The sequence below is a fragment of the Vipera ursinii genome (genome assembly GCF_947247035.1).
Source record: "Vipera ursinii genome assembly, chromosome: Z".
NCBI classification, from domain to species: domain Eukaryota; kingdom Metazoa; phylum Chordata; class Lepidosauria; order Squamata; family Viperidae; genus Vipera; species Vipera ursinii.
The window spans coordinates 118,196,324-118,221,635 of NC_139517.1; the positions used below are offsets into that span (position 1 = coordinate 118,196,324).

At 43.0% G+C, this 25,312-nt stretch overlaps 1 protein-coding gene across 1 annotated transcript in view; it reads left to right on the forward strand.

Moving 5' to 3' along the window:
• The window catches only part of VIPR2 (vasoactive intestinal peptide receptor 2), a gene marked incomplete at both ends in the record, with an annotated part of 82,783 nt that extends 60,630 nt beyond the window's left edge, over positions 1-22,153 (forward strand). Inside the window, 6 exons of the mRNA XM_083378629.1 lie at positions 289-349; positions 4,954-5,023; positions 19,267-19,358; positions 19,472-19,595; positions 19,683-19,724; positions 21,980-22,153. Of these exons, the coding sequence (XP_083234755.1) occupies positions 289-349; positions 4,954-5,023; positions 19,267-19,358; positions 19,472-19,595; positions 19,683-19,724; positions 21,980-22,153 (563 nt within the window). The remainder of the gene's footprint in view (positions 1-288; positions 350-4,953; positions 5,024-19,266; positions 19,359-19,471; positions 19,596-19,682; positions 19,725-21,979) is intronic.
• Positions 22,154-25,312: the final 3,159 nt, after the last annotated feature.

Sequence of the window (25,312 nt, forward strand, 5' to 3'; positions counted from 1 at the left end):
TGTTTTAGTTATTTGTTGGATTTGGAGACCACCCCAATTGTAGATGACTAAGGATGGTTTAAAATACAGACACAAAGACCAAATAGTAATAAACGTGTGTACAGAACACTAAAAACAAGGTCTATTAGTGATTTCCCTTCAGCTGATTCTCATGCTATGTCATATTATATAGTTTGAATTCTTCATCTACAAAGTGATTTCTGTTTACATGATTAATTTTGTCAAATCAAGTATTGTTTATATATATATTCTTTTCCCCCCTTGCTTCCTCTGCTGTCTTTCTTCCAGGAATCCCTACAGTTTTTATAATCATATGGATAATAACTAGAGTCTATCTAGACAACAATGGGTAAGCACTAATTGAATAGCAGCATATACATTTCCAGGCTTTATTGTACAAGATAACTGCTTCTGCTTGCATGATGTCGAAAATTTAATCCTGTATATATGGGTTGCAATAGATAATATGCATAGATATGTTAAACATAAACTTGAATTGTATTGTCAAGGTTAGTTGCCTTTTCTTAACTAGCTGCTTCTGTTTGATGCAGAATGCCTTTATGGGAAAGGGGGTTGAATCAGAACCTCCTGATCTTCTGAAGCATCATAGAAGATCAGTTGGTTATACCAACAAAAAGAACGCAGCTTTCTGATGAGATTTTAAGTGTGAGGATGGAACTCTTACTTTTGAATCAAAATGGTATCATTCAAGTGGAGTCAGTATTGCAATGCTGAGGTGCTGGATCATGCAAATGGGGTGGTTGGAGAGTCCATTTATAGGCATAGTCCTGATATGGAGTAAAGACATCTAAGCAGTAAAGAAGTAACAACTCTGCTCCACAAAATAATGGCTACATCTGATGTGAAAACAAGTTTCATGTCTTGGAGGAGGAAAAACCCCAAATATAATGTAATGAATTTAATGTATGATCTTTATTTAAAATGCAGAGCAAATAACTGAAATATAATTTCTGAACACTGTGTTCCTTCCTTGTTCCCTCCCCCTTCCATCTTACCTGACAATGACCATAATGTGGTTGCCCATTCTAGACATCATTTATTTATATAGTAGATTTACAAGCTTCCTGATACTGGGTAGCTTACACTTAAATGGGAAAACAATAAAAAGAATCTAAGTGTCCAGACAAATTCTGTCACAGCCTCCACAAACAACCTCCCACAAGGCCTGGGAGAACAGCCAGTCTTTTAAAGACTTGCAGAACATCTTTTTTTTTCATTGATTGATTATGTCTCGTCAAGCTGGTGTTGATGCTTGGCAACCACATAAATAGATATTTCTCCAAGAAACATAGTCAGAAAGGGTGCTATTTGGATCTCTAGAGGGGTAACTTTCCAGAGGACAGGTGCTTCAACAGAGAAGGCATGCTTTATGGGTCTTGATAGATGGCATTACAATGATGCAGGACAGTTGTCAATCAAGTAGGAAGCCATTTCAGACTTTACTACCACCAAAAAAAATCAGTGTCTATGCCCTTCATAGTATATATTGTTTGTGATATACAGGTAAAACTCTCCTCAGTGCAACTTGCATTAATTATTCTGGGCTTTTATTTTGAGACTTGCTTATTTCACAGCAAGATATGAAATGCCTCAGATAATAAATATGGACTGTAAAATGATATGAAGGCTTGTCAGAGACGTGAAGGCCTGGAAAAACGTATAAATGCAAATAAAAAAAATTAAGTGTTTTCTTCCGCCATCCAATATTTCCAATAATTTTCCCAGGCTAAGACCTCTGTGACTGCTAAACTGATAACTTAGATTTGGATTTGTTGAAAACCATAAAGTTGTACCTGGCTAGGCTTTTTAAAAAAAGGAAATTAAGGATAGTGAATCTCAAACAATATCAGTGAGGATGAAAATTAGGAGATATTAAAAACAAGTAAATATAGTTTTATAGGCAGCTTATGAAGGAGTTGAGTCAACTGAAGATGCTTATATGGAATGGAAGGTAAAGCAGACAGCCAAGGAAATTCAGAAATGTAGAAAGTTAGGAAGACTCACAGGGAAGATTTCTTCAAATAAGTCAATAGCAGGAGGAAGGCGTAAGAAAGGAAAAATCAATGTTAGTCCAAGTGGAGAAATCTTGACATATGACCCCCCCCCAAAAAAAGGAAACAAAGGAAGTCAAGTGCTATTTTCTGTATCCAAAACATATGGTCATTTAAGTAGCTTCGATTTTAAAAGAATATTCGCAGGGTGGATTGAAGTCAGTAGAGATGTGGTAAAAGAGCCACTTTGAATGTCTTCATGCTTGTGAGAGGAGTGGAGAAGAGCAAATTATTGCTTCTCCTCCTCCTCCTCCTCGTCCTCGTCCTTCCAAAAAAAAAATCCAGTAATTATTGACCAGTCAGCCTAATATTAATAGCTAGAAAGATGTTAAGTAGAGCAGAAAATAAACATATCATTTGTAAACTTGTAAATAGTGCTTTGATTCCTAAGTGTCAGCATGGTTTTGTCAAAAATAGGTCATATGAGACAAATTTCATCTCCTTGGACAAGATAATTACTTTAAGGGAGTAGGGAAATGCTATGTATATCACTTATTGGGAGAAGAAAGTGGAGATGGATGTGGAACGCACATTACTGGACAGAGAGTAAAGCCTTTGCTTTCTCTTCCTTGTAGCAGTTGATCAACCAAAAGAGACAAATGTTTTCCCAGTCCTAATCTGCTACCAAATAAAAGCCCTATATATATAAAATAGAGAAGGAATGCCTAGTTTTTAAATTTATTATTTATTAAACAGGTGTATATAGCCCCCAACTCACACATTTATTTATAAATTTTATTTATTTATAAAATTTATATTTTTGTGACTGTAAGCTACCCCGACTGGTCACTCATCTTATCATAGGGTAACTCTGGGTAGCTTACAGTCATAAAAATATGTCTTTACGTATACAGTTAAAACATAATTAAAATCAAACTTTAAAACTTAAGGACACTTGGGGAGGGCAGGAGCAGTGTGGTGGAAGGTGGGATCTGTGGTTACTCGAACAGTCACCTCCACCGTGCTGTTCCCCTCACTGGGGCCTCAAGCTGACTGGCAGATCCATGTGTTTAGGTGCTTACAAAGGGAGGGTTGGGCAAGAATCTCATCAGAGGGCAAGATGCTCCAGACCAAGAGAAGGGGAGGTTGGAAATTGGACAAAAATCATCTAGGCAGGTGGAATCCAGTGATGGTTTTTTAAGGAGGGGGCAAACTTGGGCTTCCTTAAAAGCATCCCGAAATGTCACTGCCTGGACCCAGCCACTAGTCACCAACCTGCAGGCTTTCACCATCCAGGAAGGACAAGGATCTAAATGACAGGTGGTGCCACTGACAGCATCAAAGACCTTGTCCACTTCATCAGGGCTAACAGGACCCAACATTACCAGATAACAAAGCAAGACCTCTCCCTGAGCATCTAACATCTTCACACATGGGATCCAACTGGGAACAGATCTGAGTAACTTTGTACATCAGGTACGGAACAAGGTCCTCTGCCTGTCCCCCGGCACTCTGGGGACTGAATAAGAGCAGAGAAATACTAGGTTTTGCTGCTCTTACCGCCATGAGATAGGCCTTAATAGCGGCTCTAAGTCATGCCTGGTCAAAGTCATCCCTTGTGTTCCTCAGCAGCACTCGTGGAATCTCTTGGCCCTTTTCAGAAGCCATAGCTCCTCCATGAACCATGAAGAAGGTCAGGGCATTATCCTTAGATTTCAGGGCATTATCCTTAGGCCACAACCATAGCTTCAGTGGGACTGTGTAGCAACATCTCCTGGATATCCCTAGTTCTCTCTGGAACCCATCAGCATCCATCAATCACTGGGGGCAGACCATCTGAATGGATCTGGCCTCCATGTGGAGAGGGACAGTATACAGAGGTGACAAAATTTTAAAGATCTACCATATAATAAAAATCCATTTAAAAAACTCATTCTATTCCTCATGGCAGCAACAACACAATCAAATCAGCCACTTAATAAATTGTAGAGTGTGCTGTCCCACTCACACACCGCAGTGGATAAAAGGTCTTACTGAGCTACCCACGCCCAATTATTCAGTCCCCAGCAGTTTTAGAATTGCTAAAATCCTTTTTCTGGAGCTCTAAGAAGTCAATAAGTGCGGGTTAAATTACCAAACTTAGGCAATGGCTAGAATGACCGGACAGCAAGGCAAGAGTCCAAGGCAAGAGGTAATCCATGAGGCAAGGCACAAGGTCCAGGCATCAGTCCAAAGTCCAAACACAAGTCCAAAGGCAAGAAACATGGGAAACAAGAACATGAAGCAAGGCAAGCAGGCACCTTGTTCCAGCAACATCCTTCTCTTTGGACAGGCCTAAAAAGTTAAGCACAGCTCCTCATGATAGGTGAGGCTGCTGCCTTGCAAGTAACTTGGTCGACCAGTGCTGTTCTTGGCACCTCTCCTCCCTGTGCGCTCCTGGATCAGATTGGGGTGTGTGGTTGACTTCACTTCCTCATCCTCACTGGCCACTGGCAGCTGCCCTCACTCTGGAGCCTCCAGGCTAACTTGTTGCAGCTGTGTCTCACTCTGCTCGGGCTCAGCTGGCTGCCCGTCCAGTCGTTCCGGCTGCAGTTGAGCTGGGTCTCTCTATGCCCTGGTCTGTGTCTCCCACAACCCCTGGACTCACTGCCCAGAGGTGCCAGGGACCAGGTCATCCTCTTCCTCTGAATTAGCGTTTGGAGAGGACACTGGCAGCACATTACATAGAGAGGTTGTTGTCCTGGTACTACTATAGCTCCCCTCCCACCTATCTATTGTCATATAGTCTAAAAATAGTACCTGTTTCTGATTTACAATTATATTGTAGTCCCCTCTGCTTTTTGTTTTCAAATTTTCTCACAATTTTGCTAGAGTTAAGTAATAATTATGGTACAATGACACAGGATTTATGTTTGTTCATTATTTTTTCCTTTTTTAACAGTTGCTGGGATACAAACGAGCATAGTGCTCCTTGGTGGATTATACGAGTACCAATCCTAATTTCCATTTTAGTAAGTAAACTCATAATTGGAAATGAATTATGTTAATGTAATTTTTCACACTAGTTTTTATCCCTTGAAATTTCATACACAGATGTTGGTCTGGGCAAAAGTCTAATATTTTTCATTATTAATTTTAAACCCACCCTTCAGCAACAGAAGAAGCAGCTAATAATAAAAATTCACAAAAAACAATAATTAGCACTACAGAAAGCAATTCCACATTCCTAAAAACAAAAACGAACAAAAAATCAAGCATTGACATTCTTTCTATTAGATAATCCCTGGTGAATTTCAAAAACCTTAGTTTATTTTCTGAAAGAGTAGCTAAAATTTATTTATTTAAATTTATTGGGTGCCCAAGTCCAATTGAATCTGGCCAGTGGGCAAAACTAAAAAAGTCATCTGCCAAAAATATTAAATGAAAAAGCTTTCCCATTATTAGTTTGACAAAAATCAACATTTTTCTATATTAGATATTGATGTTATAATAACTGCCCCAAATTTAGTTTTTATGTATACCTTACAGAAATATAATTCAACTGTATCTCTCCAAATTGTAAGTACATATAGTCCCACTTTGGATTACAATTGGGACAAGACATTCTGTTGTTAAGCAAGGTGATTGTTAAGTGAGTCATGTCCAACTTTATGACTTTTTATTGCTATGAGTGTTAAGCAAATTCACTTGTTAAGTGAATTCAGCTTCCCCCATTGACTTTCTTTGTGAGAAGCCAGTGGGAAAGGTTGCAGGTGTGATCACATGATCCTCGAATGCTGTAAATATATCCCAGGTATCAAGTGCCCTAATTTTGATTACATTACCAGAGAGGATGCTGCAATGGTCGCAAATATGAGGACTGGTTGTAAATCACTTTTTTGAAATGATTGAGGGTGAAGTTTCATTCTCCAGCATGACGAATGGAGAATCCACAGATGGGTTGATCTTGCCTTTCTGCCCTAGAGATTAAGTCGATCAACCTTTGACATGCCTCTCTTCTTCCGGCTAGGAATCTCCAGTCACGACTTAGTCTTAGCCCAAGAGAGACGTGGTGAAGGTTGGCTTTAGTAGAAAGGCAACACCATTGGATTCTTCTCAGGTTGTATCTTTCCTTCCCTTCCCTTTCTCCGTGCTGATATCAGTGCTGAAATTTAAACCGCTGTGAGGCTGAGCGGTTTTTTTACAGACTTCAGCTGAAGCCTCAAGGTACTTTTAGCTTCTAGGCAAGCCATGAGTGTTGTTGTTGTTGTTGTTGTTAGCTGCGAAGTCGTGTCCGACCCATCGCGACCCTATGGACAACATTCCTCCAGGCCTTCCTGTCCTCTACCATCTTCTGGAGTCCATTTAAGCTCACGCCTACTGCTTCAGTGACTCCATCCAGCCACCTCATTCTCTGTCGTCCCCTTCTTCTATTGCCCTCGATCTTTCCCAGCATTAGGCTCTTCTCCAGTGAGTCCTTCCTTCTCATTAGGTGGCCAAAGTATTTGAGTTTTAGCTTCAGGATCTGGCTGTATTATATCTGTAAACAGTTAAAATATATATGTGTTAACAAGTTAAACCGTTATACGTTGAGGGAAAACCAATCTGACAGGAGAACACGCGGGAACTTTGACAGCTGTCAAAGTTCCCCGCACGGCGCAGGCGCAACCACTGACAGCTCGCGGCTGTCAAAACACCGAGCCATGCGGAAGCCTGAACTGTCAAGAACAGACGACGCGGATTGGTCCGGATAGACGCGGCGCCAAAATGGACGTTCCTGATTGGCCCTCACTGACAGCTGCCGGCTATAAAAGCCGGGCAAGTTATTCTGTTTTTGTCTTGCTCTAAATAAACCTTTTGTTAAGTAGCCTGTCGTCCCGAGTGGTCCTTCGGCTACTTCACTGGCGACGAGGGTGGGATCGCTCCTGAGCTGAAGTCACAGCCGCGGAAGAGAGTTCCCGGCCAGAGCTGTCACTGGAAGTTTTAACTTCCAACGGAGCGAGACCTAGGACCGGACGACATGGCAAACTTCGGGCGCGTGAGGGAATTCGACACCCGCCATCCCGAGAGATGGCAATCACACCTGGGGCAAGTCGAGGGATTCCTCCTTGTCAGCAAAATCACCGAAGACAGAGCAAAGGCCGCCGCGCTTCTATACATCAGCGGACCCCCAGTATACGACGCTGCCGTTGGGCTGTTTAGCCCGGTACCTATCACCGAGGTCTCCTACGTGGACCTGGTAGACCAGCTTACGAAGCATTATATGCCAGCCCGATCCGAACTGTACTGGCGGGTACAATTCGCCCAGAAGAAACAACGTCCAGACGAACCCGCAAACGATTTCATCGCTGGGGTCAGACACGCCGCGCGGAACTGCCACTTCCCCGACCTAGAAGACCGCATCAGAGACCAGGTGGTGATCGGGTTGAGGGACGAACGCCTTCAGAAGAAGCTGACATCTAAAACCGACATGAGCCTGGCAGAATTGACCAGAGAAATCATGGCCTACGAGTATAACCACAAGAAGAAACCGACTACCACGACCCCCGAGAGCCCAGCGACCGTCTTCCAAGAGAGCGCAACACTCAGCGACAGCAACGAGTCGGTGGACTTCACCGACGGAGAAGCCCTTCAGCGCAGAATGGAACGCAGACAACCGAGAAGAAGCGACACTTCGGATCGCCGAAGGTCCAGGAACCCCCCTCCGCCACTGCCGCGTTACGAGCAACGGGCCGCCTGCGCCAGCTGCGGGGGCAATCATGCCCGAGGAAGCTGCCGGTTCAGAAACGCTAAGTGCCACAATTGTGGGAAGACTGACCACATCAAACCGGTGTGCCGCAGCAAGGGCCGTGACAACGTCAATGATTTGGAGGCAAATTCCCCAGGTAGGCCAGCTACCCGGGCCAACAGAGGAAAAACGCCAGGGGCCCTGGTAGAAACAATTGATAGGGTAAACAGCCTAAGCTCAAAGGTTAGGATCAGGGTAAAAATTCAGGGGGTGCCCTGCCTCATGGAGGTGGATTCCGGGTCAGCAGTCTCCTTAATTTCAATTGAAACATATCAGGAGATCTGCCAACAAAGCAAGGGAAAAATTCCTCTGAGACAAACCCAGGTTCACCTAGCAGACTTCCAAAAAACCCCTATTCCTCTGGAAGGGAGGGCTAAGGTTACTGTGGAGTATAAAACATTCAAAGGTCCCCTAGAAGTTCTGGTAACGCCCGGAAACCGCACCAACCTGATAGGGCTGAACTGGTTCGGGCCTCTAGGGATCGCCATAACGGGGGTAAATACAGTCCAATCACCCAGTCTCGAAGCCGTTTGCAACAAGTATGCAGACGTCTTCGATGGCACACTAGGAAAATACACCGGTCCCCCCATCTCTTTACAATTAAACCCAGCAATCCAACCCATAAAGATAAGAGCTAGGAGAGTACCCTTTGCCCTTAAAGAAAAAATTGAAAATGAACTAGAGCGCCTCGTAGGGCTCGGGGTGCTCGAACCTACAGAGGGGGGAAGCTGGGAGACCCCAATAGTCACCCCTGTTAAACCTAACGGGGAAATAAGATTATGTGCGGACTATAAGGCGACCCTCAACCTAGCTCTCAGCCCCCATGCTTACCCGGTGCCAGCGGTAAGGGACGTATTTGCTTCCATCCGCTCAGGCGCCATTTTTGCTAAACTTGATCTTACGCAGGCGTATTTGCAACTGCCTGTCACAAATGACACCGCGGAAGCCCAGACAATTGTCACCCACCGCGGTGCCTTTAAAGTAAAAAGGCTACAATTCGGCATATCGGCAGCCCCGGGTATCTTCCAGGGTATCATGGAGAAAACCCTGAAGGGAATACCCGGGGTCTGCCCCTATTTCGACGATGTTCTCATCGCCGGAGAAAATGAAGCAAACTTAGCTGACAGACTGTCAGCTGTGCTGAGCCGGCTCAGAGAAGCCGGCCTCAAACTTAAGCGGGAAAAGTGCTCCATTGGAGTCACATCCACAGAATTCCTAGGGTACAAAATAGACGGCCAAGGTATCCACCCCACCACAGAAAAACTAAGGGCTATTCAAACAGCACCAAGCCCAAGGAATAAACAAGAACTCCAAGCCTTTTTAGGATTATTAAACTTTTATCACGCCTTCCTTCCCCACAAAGCCACTATCGCAGAGCCTCTGCATAGACTCCTGGATAAGGGAACTGCCTGGTCCTGGACCAAAATACATGAAAATAGCTTCCAATCATTAAAAAAGATTATTTGCAATAGTTCAACGATCACCCTTTTCCGAGAAGATACACCAATATGCATCGCTTGCGACGCATCTCCCTATGGAATTGGGGCAGTGTTAAGTCATTTATACAAGGACGGCACCCAAAGACCCATAGCCTTTTATTCACGCACTCTATCAAAAGCAGAAAGGAATTACGCACAAATAGACAGAGAAGCCCTAGCAATAGTCGCTGGGGTTAAAAAATTTCATGACTACCTTTATGGGAGACCCTTTACTATATACACAGATCACAAACCCCTACTAGGGATATTCACTTGGAATAAAATAACACCTCAGATTCTCTCACCGAGAATACTACGGTGGTCCACATTCTTATCTGCCTATTCTTATCAGTTAATCCATAAACCAGGAAAGGAATTAGGACACGCAGACTGCCTCAGCAGACTGCCAATTCAAAGCAAGGATCCAGACCCAGCCCCAGCTGGACTGATCCTAGCAATTTCTCAACTTCCAGACTGTCCCCTCTCTGCAAAGATTATAGCAAACAACTCAGCTAAGGACAAAATACTCAGCAGAATTCTCAGGTGGGCCACAACAGGGTGGCCAGCACAAAACCCACACCCCCAATTCCAGCCATACTTCAACAGGAAAAATGAAATATCTTCACATAGGGGATGCCTGCTATGGGGAAATCGAGTCATAATACCAAATAAGAACACAAATCAAACGTTAGACATCTTACACGAAGGACACCCAGGCATTGTCAAGATGAAAGCTATGGCCAGAAGTTATGTCTGGTGGCCTGGCATAGATAAGGAAATAAAAAAATATGTGGGAGGATGCTACACCTGTCAAGCAACCCGAAACGAACCACCCCAGGCACCAATTCACAAATGGGAAACGACAAAAAACCCATGGTCACGCATATATTTAGATTTTGCAGGACCTATCCAGGGACAGAGTTTCCTAATTGTAGTGGACAGTTATTCTAAATGGTTAGAAGTCACTCCCCTTAGGAAAACAACGTCAGGAGCCACTATACAAGCCCTAAGGAAAATATTCGCCACACACGGCCTCCCAGACACCATAGTTTCAGACAATGGCCCTCAATTCACCTCTCGTGAATTTCAGATGTTCGCTATGAAGAATTGTATTAGGCTGGTCACGTCTGCACCCTTCCACCCATCGACAAACGGGATGGCTGAAATTATGGTACGTTCCACAAAAGAAGCTTTGAAAAAATTCGTCAAGGGGAACTGGCAGCGACGACTCAGCCAATTCCTAATGTCACAACACGCAACTCCATGCACAACAACGGGCAAATCACCGGCAGAACTAAGATGGAGGAGGCTGATAACACGGCTCGACAGACTACATCCTGACACATACCCGGAAGAAAACGAGCAAACCCCCCCCAACCGCACACTCAAACCAGGGCAAATGATATGGGCACGATCATACACAGATAAAAACAAATGAGTCCAAGGGACAGTGCTAAAACAAACAGGACCCATTTCTTATCTAATATCCACACAAACTCACGGCAACCTACGCCGCCATATCGACCAACTCAGACCCAGACAACCACCACACACCCCAGAACCCCAACCGGAGGAACTCAACCTGCAACCCCCTCCAGAAATACTACCGTTGCCAAACCAAGAGGAAGAGGGGCAAAGAGACGCACCACCGGCAGAACCAGACATCGCCCCACTTCCACATCGTTCCAACAGGAACCGAAGGGCCCCCGCCTACCTAAAGGACTACCAGTGGGCAGGTTCCAACGACCAAGAGGGAGGAAACGCTCCAGGGGAGGGGTAAGGGGTGTATTATATCTGTAAACAGTTTAAATATATATGTGTTAACAAGTTAAACCGTTATACGTTGAGGGAAAACCAATCTGACAGGAGAACACGCGGGAACTTTGACAGATGTCAAAGTTCCCCGCACGGCGCAGGCGCAACCACTGACAGCTCGCGGCTGTCAAAACACCGAGCCATGCGGAAGCCTGAACTGTCAAGAACAGACGACGCGGATTGGTCCGGATAGACGCGGCGCCAAAATGGACGTTCCTGATTGGCCCTCACTGACAGCTGCCGGCTATAAAAGCCGGGCAAGTTATTCTGTTTTTGTCTTGCTCTAAATAAACCTTTTGTTAAGTAGCCTGTCGTCCCGAGTGGTCCTTCGGCTACTTCACTGGCCTTCTAAAGAGCAGTCAGGATTGATCTCCTCTAGGACTGACCGGTTTGATCGCCTTGCAGTCCAAGGGACTCGCAGGACTCTTCTCCAGCACCAGAGTTCAAAGGCCTCAATTCTTTGGCGCTCAGCCTTTCTTATGGTCCAACTTTCACTGCCATACATTGCAACTGGGAAGACCATAGCCTTGACTATACGCACTTTTGTTGACAGGGTGATGTCTCTGCTTTTTAGTGTGCTGTCTAGATTTGCCATGGCTTTCCTCCCCAGGAGCAGGCGTCTTTTAATTTCTTGGCTACAGTCCCCATCTGCAGTGATCTTGGAGCCCAGGAAAATAAAATCTGTCACTACTTCCATTTCTTCCCCATCTATTTGCCAGGAATTGAGAGGGCCAGATGCCATGATCTTGGTTTTCTTAATGTTAAGTTTCAACCCAAGTTTTGCACTCTCCTTCTTCACCCGTAACAAGAGGCTCTTTAGTTCTTCTTCACTTTCTGCCATTAGAGTGGTATCATCTGCGTATCTTAGGTTGTTGATATTTCTTCCGGCAATCTTAATTCCAACTTTTGATTCATCTAGCCCTGCCTTTCTCATGATGTGCTCTGCATATAAGTTAAATAGGCAGGGCGACAGTATACAGCCTTGCCGGACTCCTTTCCCAATTTTGAACCAATCAGTGGTTCCGTGTCCAGTTCTCACTGTTGCTTCTTGACCCGCATATAGGTTTCTCAAGAGACAAATAAGATGGTCTGGTACTCCCATCTCTTTAAGAACTTGCCACAGTTTGTTATGATCCACACAATCAAAGGCTTTAGCATAGTCAATGAAGCAGAAGTAGATGTTTTTCGGGAACTCCCTAGCTTTCTCCATGATCCAGCGTATGTTGGCAATTTGATCTCTAGTTCCTCTGCCTCTTCGAAATCCTGCCTGTACTTCTGGTAGTTCTCGATCCACATGAGTGTAGCGGTCGCCATTTTGGGTGCTGCTGTTGTTGTTCCTGAGGGGGGGGGAAATCCTCCCTTCCAGCGAGGGCAAATTAGCAGCAAACAGACTTAATTGGGCACAGCCAGCTAGCAACTTTCTTGCCCCAACCATTGAATCTGCTGCTACAATTGGTTAATTGTGTCTAGCGTTGGAGCAGGAGCTTGTTTTTACTGGCGGCCGCCATTTTGAATACACCATTTTGAAAACTGCACGATCATTTCTCAGGCCATTCAGAAGGACAAAATCACTTTCTTCAAGGTGCTTTCAGACTACTGGGCAGCTCTCATTATAATCACAAAACAGCAACAACAGCCTCCAGCCTCATAGCTTTTATGGAGGTGTGCAATCGCTCAGGCATTTCCAAGGTTCAGGGCGTGGCTGGGTGCCTGCCTTAACTACCTCCATTTTCCTAGCAGTTTTACTGCTTATAGTGTGCTGGCTACCCCATTAACTTGGTCTTGCCGCCACCAACAGAATATTGGAGTGTGCTAGCCATACCACTAAGTTGGGCTTGCTGCCGCCAACAGGACTTTACGTGTGCTGGCCGTACCAAAAGTTGGGCTTGCCACCACCAACAGATTCATATGTGTGCTGGCCGTACCATAAAGTTGGGCTTGCTGCCAGTATTGGAGTCATACATCTGCTGGCAGTAACATTAAGTTGATCTTGCCGCCACCTCCAGGACTGTGCAAGTGCTGGCTATCCCATTAAGTTGGTTGAGTCGCCACCACTTCAAACCACAACTAAACTCTTTACTATTGAGTTCACCTTGCTTTTGTAAACACATTGTGATTGCCATTTCCAGGATATCTCTAGTGTCATAATGGCAAATGAATCTACAGCTCAGGTACAAAGTGCCTCTAGCAGTTCACCCAGATGCAAGAAACCCAAATCGGCCAAGCAGGAGGCTGCTGGGAAGCTCAGATCCAAAGCTATCGCTGGCAAAAGGTCTTCCAAAGCTGCGGAGAAAGAAGCACGTAGGAGGCACCAGGCATTGGAAAGGCAATTGTCCAAAGCTGCAAGGCAAAAGAAGGATACAAAGGTTGGTCAGAGTACTTCTGTTTCTATGGAAGCATCGGTTTTTGGCCCTCACCAAGCTCCTTCTTCCGCTGCTCCCAGTGCCTGGTCCAGAGGGTGAGGCAGGTCAGTTCAGTTTTCCTGTGATAGAACAGGTGGAGATGGCTTCCCCTTCCAGTGAAGGGTTCGGCCTTCAGATCCCTGGTCCTCCTACTACAGCTAGGCCCCTGGGCCCAGAGGCCACATTCACTCCAGATGCTACGCTCTCCAGATGCTAAGGAGCCAGAACTGTCAGAACGACTTCCTTTGCTGATTTCTCAGGCCATTGCCCAAGGCATAGCTTTGACCCTGCACCAGGCAGCTTGGCCTAAGTCAATAGCATCAGAATATCCATCTCACAGCAACGTGCCATATCTTCCCCAGGTGGAGTCTGCCGCATATCAGGGATCAGTTTTCCCCTCACATTCCTCCAGAAGTAGGATGACGTTCATAGGGGACAAGGATCAGAGAGAGCAGGGGATGTCAGAAGATGAGGACTTATCTCCTTTCGTAGGCTTGTTTAATCTGGCCCTCTTCAAATCCTTGCTTCACAAGGCCAGAAGCACTGCCCAACTTGGTCCTGAAAGTGTTTCTCACGCTGAACCTTCCACCAGCCAAGCGTCTACCAGTAAGGTTTTTTCGGAACCAACCTTTACTCAATAGGACATTCCCTGCCCTTCCCTTTTTCTCAATGTTGTCCAAAGACAATGGGGAGCAGCAGGTACTTTTCCATCCCCGGGGGGAACCGACAAAAGGTTATTTAATGTGGCTCCAGCACTGTCAAGAGGTGCTAGCAGTCCCCACAGTAGATGAGCCCTTAGCACCTTTGGTTTCATCTTTTGCTGTGTCTGGAAATATAGCAGAGGCTCTGAAGTCCGAGGATAAGAAGGCGGAGCTTAATTTCTGCAGGACCCATTGAGCCTTAGCATGGGCAGTGAAGGCAGCTTCATCAACTTCTTTTTTCACCAGAACTTCTCTGGCTTTGCCAATTGCAAATTCCCTCCAGAATTGGTACGGATGCACCAAGATCTAAATAAATTAGTGGCTGCATCTGAATACATGGCTGATTCATCTTTGCACGCGGCCAGATTTTCCTCCCAGGCATTAGCATCTAACATCATGTCCCGCAGACTTCTGTGGCTCAGACACTGGCAAGCGGGTGCTAGATCCAGTCTCAGCCCCTTACAAGGGGGGGCAGTTATTTGGAGAGGCACTAAATCCTTATCTCATCAAGAATAAGGATAAGCGTAAGGTCATGTCCCCTCTGATCAGGAGAACAGACAGGAGAGCTACCCGTTATGCCCACATGCAGTCCTTTCGCCTGACCTACACAGGCTCGGAGTTCATTCATTACTCCCACCCTTATCCTCCCAGACCAGAACGTCAATTCGACAGATCTGGTAACAGGGACAGACCCAGACAGCAATTTCAGGCCAAACAGCCCTTTTGGGGCATAGGAGGCCATCCCTTCAGACGGTCCAAGTGACAACAAGAGTACCTCCCATAGGGGGCATGTTGGCTCTCTTTGCACACAGATGGGAGAACATCACTACAGATCTCTGGGTCCTCAACACCATCAGATTTGGCTTGACTCCGGAGTTCAACTCCATTCCCCCGAGGCATTTTGTCTCTTGCCCATCTTCCAAAAATCCGGTCAAAAGACACCTCATGAAGGAGGCGATTCGACATCTCCTGGAAATTCAGGCCATAAAACCGGTATCAGCAGGGCAAAAAGGATGGGGGTTTTATTCTATTCTGTTCATTGTCCCAAAGGCATAGGGAAGATGGAGAGCAATCCTGGATTTAAAGAAATTAAATACCCACTTGGTATATAAAAAATTCAAAATGCAGACGCTCCAATCCATCTTAGTGGGCATCAGAAGGGGGGACCTCCTGATGTCCATCGATCTGATGGAGGCCTACCTGCACATTCCCATCTTTCCCGGGCATCACAAATTCCTCAGGTTCTGCTACACTTTCAATACAGAGCTTTCACTTTCAATACAGAGCTCTACCATTCGGCCTGTCATCGGCCCCCAGAGCATTCACAAAGGTCCTGGCTGCGCTGGCCACGCATCTGAGAACCATTCCAGTGCATGTCCAGTGTTATTTGGACGACATCCTTATCCAATCCTCCTCAGTCCAATTAGCTCAGTCAGACCTGGCATTGTCCATCAAGATTCTTCAGAACCATGGGTTTTCGGTGAATTTTCAAAAGAGCCAGACAGTTCCCTCCACCCACATCCTTCACCTGGGCACGGTGATAGATAAAAAGAGGTGTGAGGTTTACTTGTCTCAGGAACATCAGGACAGTATCCAATCTAAACTCCCAAATTCAAAGAGAGTGAGTAGTTGCCCTGGCAATTGTTTCGCAACTGCTAAGAAAGATGGTTTCCTGCATAGCAATAGTTCCTTGGGCTCAACTCCACTCCAGACCCCTCCAATGGTTCCTGCTCCTGTTCCAGAGACTAGGCACCAGTTCCTCCAACCACAGGGTATGGGTCCCATCACAAGACCCACAATCCCTCCAGTGGTGAGTCTCTCCAGCAATGGACAGGGGGACCTTATTCAAGGAGCCCAACCGACTCATCCTAACATTGGATCCCAGCTTGTTTGGCTGGGGAGCACAGCTGCAATCCCAGTTGGCCCAAGGTCGGTGGTCCCAGTCAGATCTGAAGCGCAACATAAACTGGTTGGAGCTCAGAGCTATTCATCTGGCTCTACGCCACTTTCGCCACACAGTGACAAGGTGACACGTTCTAGTCCTCACGGACAATGTCGCGGTGAAAGCCCATATCAACGGGAAAGGGAGTACCCACTCCAGGTCCCTCATGGCCGAAGCTCAATTATTAGGAACCTGGGCAGAGACCAACCTCTTGTCCCTTAAGGCGGAGCACATCTTGGGAGAGATGAATCGCCAAGTGGATTTTTTGAGCAGGGCAACAGTGGACCACTCCGAGTGGCATCTGCACCCAGATCTCTTCAGGGAAATATCGGAGAGGTTCGGTCATCCAGCGCTGGACTTGTTCGCTACCCAGGTGAATTCCCAGCTCCCGAGATTCTTATCCCGGTTCCCGTCTCCAGGGGTGGAAAGGGTAGATGTGCCCAGAAAGCTCCTGTATGTGTTCCCTCCTCTCCCTCTGATCCAAGCAGTTATCCGAAAGAACTGCAGGAATGGGCAGAGGTGATACTCATTGCTCCCCACTGGCCACGACGGCCGTGGTATACCGACCTCATAGGCCTATCGATATCTCTTCCATGGAGGATACCTCAAGATCGGATCTCCCTCAGCTAAGGGGCTCTACAACATCCAGAGCCTCAGTGGCTCCAACTAACCGCCTGGCATTTGAAAGGAGACTCCTAGCAGAGGAGACCTACTCATCAGGCATGATTAACATGATTCAGGCTTCAAGACGACCTGCGACCAATAGAATTTATGATTCCACATGGAGGATTTCTGTAACTGGTGTGGGAGACAACAATTAGATCCAAGTACCATTCCTGTTCCAAGAATCTTGGATTACTTACTGGAGGGACTTCAAAAGGGTTTAGCACCTAACACTATTTGCAGGCAAGTCGCTGCTCTGTCCACGGTGCTCACATATGGCAACTCAGAACCCTTGGCTCAGCACCCCATGGTATGGTCCTTTAACAAGGGAGCAGTCAACACCAAAGCCACCCGTGGTCCACAGATATCCCTTGTGGGACCTGTCCAAGGTCTTGCAGGCTCTCACTTCATCTCCATTTGAGCCCATCAGAACCTCCTCTATGCGGTTTTTAACACTTAAGGTCACCTTCCTAGTAGCCATCACATCGGCTAGGCGCATCTCAGAATTGGCAGCACTTTCTATTAGAGATGTCTTGTGTATTTTTTACAAGAAGCAACAGTGAGAACTGGACACGGAACCACTGATTGGTTCAAAATTGGGAAAGGTGGTCTTACGCTTAGACCCCTCATTTGTTCCCAAGGTAAACTCATTGTTTTACAGAGCACAGGAGATTGTGCTGCCAGATTTTTGTCCAGAGCCATCCCACGAATTGGAACATAAATAGCACACCTTGGACGTTCATAGAGCATTGCGTCGCTATATTAAGTGAACCGCCTCCTTTCGAAAATCTGAAGCCCTCTTCATTTCATTCCAGCCCTCTTCAGTGGGTCAGAAGGTGTCTGCCTCTACTATAGGCAGATGGATTAGGGCTTGCATAGTGGGGGCGTACCAGGCACACTCCTTGCCAGCCCCAAGGCGAATTACTCGCAGTTCTGCAACTTCAGTGGCCTGGGCAACAAAGGCATCGATAGAGGAGATATGCAAGGTGGCGACGTGATCGTCCCCTTCCCCATTTGTGAGGCATTATAAGTTAGATAAGTTCGCCTCAGCAGATGCTTCATTTGGCAGGAGAATTCTCCAAAGAGTAGTAACAGATAGTGGGACACAGGGCCAGATGTCTTCCCGCCCATAGGGACAGTGAGGCTTTGGTATGTCCCATCCGTGGATTCTCCATCGACATGCTGAGAAAAGGCATTCACGTAAGACAACGCCCCTTCTCTGAGCTTGTGGGTTGGTTTCTGAAGGTTTCGTTACCAGGCTAGGTGTAAGGAAGCCCTTATAAACAGAAGAACACTGACAGTGACTTCCCCTAAATCCACTGGAGGTGTTATCTAGCCTGGTAATGAAACTTTCAGAAACCAACCCACAAGCTCGGAGAACAAATCTTCAGATATATGCCATTATTGCAAACTTCAAATGTTTGCTAAACAAATGATTATAAGTTCACCTGTGTAGAATAATTTGTTTGTTTGCATCCCACTTTTGTTATTTTTACAAATAATGCAAGTCAGCAAACTTATCCAACATACTGTCCTCCTCCTATTTTCCCCACAACAGCAACCTTGAGAGATGAGTGGGGCAAGAGAGAGTGACTGATCCAAGGTCACCCAGCTGGCTTTCATGGCTAAGGTGGGACTTGAACTGAGGTCCTCTGGTACCTTAACCAATAAACTGGCTTATGATATGCAACACTAGTTATGTTATGACCTGTAATATTAGTGTTAGTGACAGTAAAATGGTGGTAGAAATGTGGGAAATAGAACTTGAATAAAGGATCAGAAGAGAAATTTATGGCTCCTAATTTAAAGAAAGAATATAATTTTGAGACAGGTGAATGGACAGGTGTATTATACAGAGGCCTGTTTGTCTTTCTTTTAAAATTTTATTTCATAAAACCATACCTAAAGGCCAATTATTTTTTAAAAGGTTCAGAAGAAAGATAAAGTTATTAAATATCTTTTCCCTCTCTTTAATTATCTTGCAATGCCTTTATAAAAACTGAATGTTCATGGACAAGTTTGTGCAATTATTATACTGCCGTTGTTAGTTGATCAACTCTTAGATGCAGTTCAGTATTGATTTGTCCCAGGATAAGCCTCTTTGAATTCCCTGGGAATTGATTTTAAGTAAATCAATATAATGAATTATGTAATTACAACTGGATGTATATTTAACTACAAATATATCCTGTTAGATACACTGAAATGTAATTCATTCTATATTTAACTGAGAATAAATTTTAATCTGCACATTAAAGCAGTATTTTTCATCCTCAGCAAATTTAAAATAGATGAATTTCAACTTCCAGAATTTGGGCTGAGAATTCTGAGAGTTGAGGTCCATTTAACTTAAAGTTACCAAGGTTGAGAAACACTGCAGATATATTTTTTTTAGAACATCACTACAGGATTTAACTTATCATTGAATGATTGGAAAAACTATGCATTTTATACAATTATTAATGCCTCTGTTAATTCTTTCATAGGTAAATTTTATAATTTTCATTAGCATTATAAGAATTCTGCTCCAGAAGTTAAGATCTCCAGATGTTGGAGGCAATGAACAATCACAATACAAGTGAGTGAAACACAAATCTCTGTTTCTCTTGATGGAGGCCCATGTTGGCAAAACATATATCAGAGGAGTTCTGACTTATTCTAATGAGCTTATTTTATGTGTTTACTTTTAAGGAGACTTGCAAAGTCAACGTTGCTTCTGATTCCACTCTTTGGTGTTCACTATGTGGTGTTTGCAGTCTTTGGCGTTTCTAATTACTACCAGATAGTTTTTGAATTATGCCTGGGCTCTTTTCAGGTAGTATCTGAGCAAGTTTTCCTCTTAAAATAATTCTGATTTAATTTTATTACTGTGTTTTAACTTGTAAGTATTTTGCCCTTGCAGGGACTGGTTGTTGCAATCCTGTATTGCTTTCTGAACAGTGAAGTAAGTTTATATCTTTTTGTGATAAGATTGGGGGCAGTGATAATATTTTAGGCCATTATGCTGTTGTTCAGCTGTTGATAGAAGCCTTGAGATTCACTTTGCAGTATATGGAGGTAGGATTGAAAAAGTTCCATCTTGGGCAAGGGGAAATAGCTCAATTGAGAGAAATGAATGGAATCTTGTTTTAAACATTGCAAAAAACCATAGCATGTTTTGAATACTAGTTGAAGGGACAGGGTTGTAAGGTGAGTACCTTGTCAGATCGGAGTGGAGTCAAGAATTTCCTTCCTTCCTTCCTTCCTTCCTTCCTTCCTTCCTTCCTTCCTTCTTTCCCTTCCTTCCTCCCTCCCCCTTTGTTTTTTAATATATACTAAATATGGCTTAGCCTTACAATTCTACTGTGTGTTTCCATCTTGAAATAATAGCTAGCCACCAGTTTTCCAGAGTGTGGTTGGAACAGACTCTAGGAGCCTCTCCAATGAGTCTGAGGGTTACTTGTAGCCCTGGACTTCAGATTTCCTATTCTTGCCTTAAAGCACAGTTTACAAACCACAGTGCCTGCATATAGCTAACATACTGTGGGATTTAAAAAAAACTGCATTCTTATGTGACATGTGAACTCAACTAGGGGGTGGTGACATGATAGCAGTGTTCCAATATCTTAGGGGTTGCCACAAAGAAGAGGGAGTCAAGCTATTCTCCAAAGCACCTGAAGGCAGGACAAGAAGCAACGGATGGAAACTAGTCAAGGAGAGAAGCAACCTAGAACTAAGGAGAAACTTCCTGACAGTTAGAACAATTAATCAGTGGATTGCCTCCAGAAGTTGTGAATGCTCCAATACAACAATTTGTCTGAAATGATATAAGGCTTCCAGCCTGAGCAGGGGGTCAGTCTAGAAGACCTCCAAGGCCCCTTCCAACTGTTATTCTATTAAGGCCTTTTCCCCAAAAAGAGGGAAATGCAAAGCAGGAGAGGCATTAACTATAAATATTGCTAGAAACAATGCCTTTTTTGCAATCCAAATCTAGTGCCACCCCAGACTTGAAATAGCCATTTGTGGACTTAGTTCTTAGATGGCTGGTAGGGAAAAACTGGGTTCTTCAATAAATACAATTGTAAATGTCTAGGGTAACATGAGGAGAGTGCTGGATGATTTGATGAGATTTTGTAAGTTCATGCTTGTGACATTAGGGAAGTATCTACCTTCCCTTCTGTGGGCCTCTTCCTCAGTTATCTTTGATTTTTTTCAAACATCTGGATCCTTTTTTGCCTTGGTATGAGGTATCCAAAATATTTAAGCTTTAGCTTAAGTGTTACTGCTTCTAGTGAACATTCATTGGATTTAGCACCTCCCAAAAATAAATATAGTGATACCCTGCAAGTGTTTAATCAGTTAACAAGTGTCTTTTTCGGCTGGGAGTTACTGAGAGAATAATTTTCAGATATTTTCAAATGCCTTTAATCTGCCAGTTGCTGGGTTTTAATTTGGCACCAACCCAAAATTTGGAAATAGATTCCTGAACTAAGAAGAGATTTAGTTTCAAATAAACATGCCTAATTTTCAGTATGTAATTAAATTTTTAAATCAAAACCTCTGCTTAGACGTTAAGAGAGAGATAAAATATCTTGACTTCAGTTTTCTTGGCAGCTACAGAGACACATCCCTATTGGTGATCGGAGTATTGCCTTTTTTCTGTTTTTTCCAGGATGTTTGGGTTTTTTTTTACTGTTTTTCTCGGTCTAGTGCTAAATCAATTTGATTGTTTTTTTCACCACCACTTTAACACCTTTAGATATGGAATACTTTGAACAAATGAACTTATTATTTTTATTCTTTACTCTTTTATTAGCACCCCAACTATAGCACAGCATGTTGTAAACTGTCAAGCAATTTCAATACTTAGCATAACACGTTTTATTTAAAAAATAATTATAATGCAGTTTTATTAAATGTGGGAACCTTCTTTGTAATTCTCTTTCCGATTTACCTCACCTTCTTGTGTAGGGGGGGCTCTTAGTGCTCTCTAAGCTTGGTGGTTTTCTTGCAGACATTTCATTACCCAAACAAGGTAACATCATCAGATTGAAATGTCTGCAAAAACTCCAAGCTCAGATAGCAAAAAGGACTCCTTATTTCAACCATATACGTATATTTTCTTTTTTTGTCTTCTTGCATATTCAAGCACATTTTCATCCCAAAGGGAATTAACCCCAGTGCTAATAAATTGCATGCTGGTTTCCTGTTTGCCTTTAGGTTCGGGGAGAGCTGAAAAGAAAATGGAAGAGCTGGTGTCTGAATGAAAGAATAAGCCGCGATTACAAAGTTCACAGGTCTTCTGTTTTTCCAAATGACTCAGAAGGTGGCTCCCATTTGCATCGCAATTCGGCCACTCAATTTTCTTCTCAGACAGAAACTTCAGTGATATAATTCATCTAGGTGCCTATGTAAAAACTATGGGGCATATCCCTGGGCATATAGTTCATTCATTGTGCTATTTTCTAATGTGTAAAGTTTGTACTCCACTTTATCTGTAGGTCAAGATAGAGGGATTTCCAGCCTATGACAGCTGTCTTTTGTACTTGCTTTTAGAACTTGGTTATGATGAAACCTCTCTCCTCTATTAATTCCTTGCCCCCAACTTTGTATGCTGCAAATAGCCGTAAAAGTTTAATAGTCACCATCCACATTTGGTTTAAACCTCTGAAAAGTCATCAAATCATGCAGCAATTAGTTTCATCTGTTGAAGATTTTTTTTTTTACAAAGCTGTTTCCAAAGATTATATATTTAGATATTAAATCTGTTAATTCTGCTACAATTATTGTCCTTTTGCAGAATCTTGACTCTCATTAGTGTATCTTCTGTGCAGGTAGTCCTTTTTAGCAACCATAATTGGGGTCAGCAACCTGGTTGTTAAGCAAAACAGTCTCTAAGTGAAATATGATTTTTGTGGTCTTTAGCTTTCCTTTGCTTTATGAACACATGAAGGTCATAAATGTGAGGGACTGGTCACAAAGTTATTTTTTCATCATCAGCGTAATTATGAACAGTCTAAGAAGGACAGTTGCTAAATGGGGGCTACTTGTAGAGAAACCTGCTGCTTATCTTTGCAATATCATATGACAGAGGACCATGAATTTGCTTGGTCTTTAGAACCTAGAAGGGTCATATGTACACAGCACTGGCTTCCCATTCCAAACAAGCTGCTTACACAAGTATGATTGTAACCATAGAATTGGCGCTTGTGATCATGGCTCAATTGAGTTCTCATGTAGATGAACAATTGAAGGGATTTGAATGCAAAGTAAAAATGAAAAACTAAATGTTGTTTGTGAGTTGTCAGAGCAGATAGTACGTTCTTGGCAGATGGAATAGATTGAAATGCATTTGAAAAAGGGGAAATTTTCAGTGTCAAGCTTTTTTTTGTCTTTTTCATGTTTCTGTGATCTTCCAAATGCTGTCAATTTATCAGTTTTTTCATATGTTGTTTTAATATTATTTATTGTGTGCCTTTTTGATATTTCCTGTAATGTAATATATTTTGATTATTCCCAAGGTTTTCTTTTTTGTTAGCTTCTGTGGATTTCTGTAAAATAAGACTAAAGCACTTATTGAGAGACATCGCTGCCACCTCTCCATAATGTTACCTGATTTTATTAGATTTCTATTTGTTTTTAATGCCGTGGCCACGGAATCCCAACAAAAAAATTCCAATCTCTTTTTTATGAAGAGGGAGGCAGGCCCTCAGCACTAAAAGTAAAAGTGTGGTCATAACATAGCCTTTTGTTTTCAGATACGTTAGGGTTGCAACTTCCAACACAACTTGTTTCATTGGATTGTGCTTTTATAATGTCTGAAAAGAAGAATGATAAACCTGTATGCCTAGGGCCAGTAGTGGACTCCAAAACAATTAATTTCCCTGAGTAGATTCATTTTCAGATAAATATTTATGGCAATTTCAACCAGAATAGTAGTAACTCAGTTATTTTCAGTTTTAGGGTGTCCCCTCCATTATACTACTGTATCTGATTTGCATTGCCTCTACAAGGAAGGAATGAGTCAAGATGAGTGTAAAATACTTTGCTTTAGAATATACAGCATATTTCATCTACTTGATATCAGTGACCTTTACAGCACAATCCTATTCAAATATTCCGATGGTTCTGAATGGGAATAAGGCATAGTAATGAGTTAAATGAATATTTTACAAGCTGCTGGGCTTTAAATGCATTGGATTATTATTCCCAGACTTTCTGATCAGCCAGTAAGAATTCTGGGAGATTTTACTCACACACAGGTAGTCCTCATTTATCTACCACCTTGTTCAGTTACAACACTGATGAAAAAGTAACTTTGCAACCAATTTTCACATTTACAACCTCTGCAAGTCTTTAAAAGAAAAGAAAGCTGAAATAAGATCATAAGCACAATCACCAGCTTTATTTAGCAAGTGCTTTGCTTAATGATGGAATTGCTATTCCCAGTTGTGATTGCTAAATGAGAACTATCTGTATTTTAAATCTCCAGACGCTAGATGGTTAGTCTAAAGCTAGTTAATATCTTTGGAACAGCAACTTGCTCTAAATAGAAAATCAGGCATATTCCTGGAAGTAAGTCCCATGAATTCTGCAGAGTGCTGCCTCTCTTTGGCTGTTTGCTAAAGCTGGTCTGTATATGCAGAACAGTTTATTATTAATTAGTATTTTTTCCTTTCATTTTCCCTAGAATGAAAAGGCTAGTTTTCTTAAAGAATGCAACAAATGCACCCACTGATAAAAGGCAAAATAAAAAGCATATTTCTGCATAATCATAAGGCTTTTTTGATTTGATATAATTATCTTTCTAAGTTTCCTTTTCCGGTATTCTTTTTGTCAGTGTTCTGTTCTTTTCCAGAATTTTTCAAATTGATTGAATTAAATTTTTCTTCTTGTTGGATCCATTCCTAAAAAGTTGAAAAGATCCAAAATGTGGAAGACTTAACTGTAATTAAAGTTTTAGATTTTTTTTAACAACAAGATGAAAAATATGTAATAATCTGGGTATATTAGCAAGTTATCACTCGACAAGAGGAGTAGCAAAAAAAGTCATACAACATAATTTTTTGCCATTGCTTTTTTCTAGGATTGTTTTAATTTTCTACTCTAACCTGCAAATTTAGTCTTTCCAAATATTAGCTAAATTTAAGTTTAATCACCTTTCATTGAATAGGCACAATGACAATCAATTTTTTTATATAAAAGATGCATTGAAAACCATTTTATATAACAAAACAGATTGAAAACATAGAACCTCATTATAATTTGTAATCTTATTATAACATATAGGTTCATGTTGTTTACAGGTAAGATTGTATGGATAAATTCACATTGCCTAGGGATGTGGCTGTGCTTGATGACCATTTGACAGACACTTAAACATCACTAGGGCCTTAAGATGGCTCAATGGCTGTTTTTTCCAGTAATACTCCTGTGACTTTGTGTTATATGTTAATTGTTAATGTTAAGTATTAGTGTTGGAAGAAATGTTAACCACTGTATGAGGTAATAACCATGACAGGAATACACGTGGTAGCTTTTGACAGCTGTCAA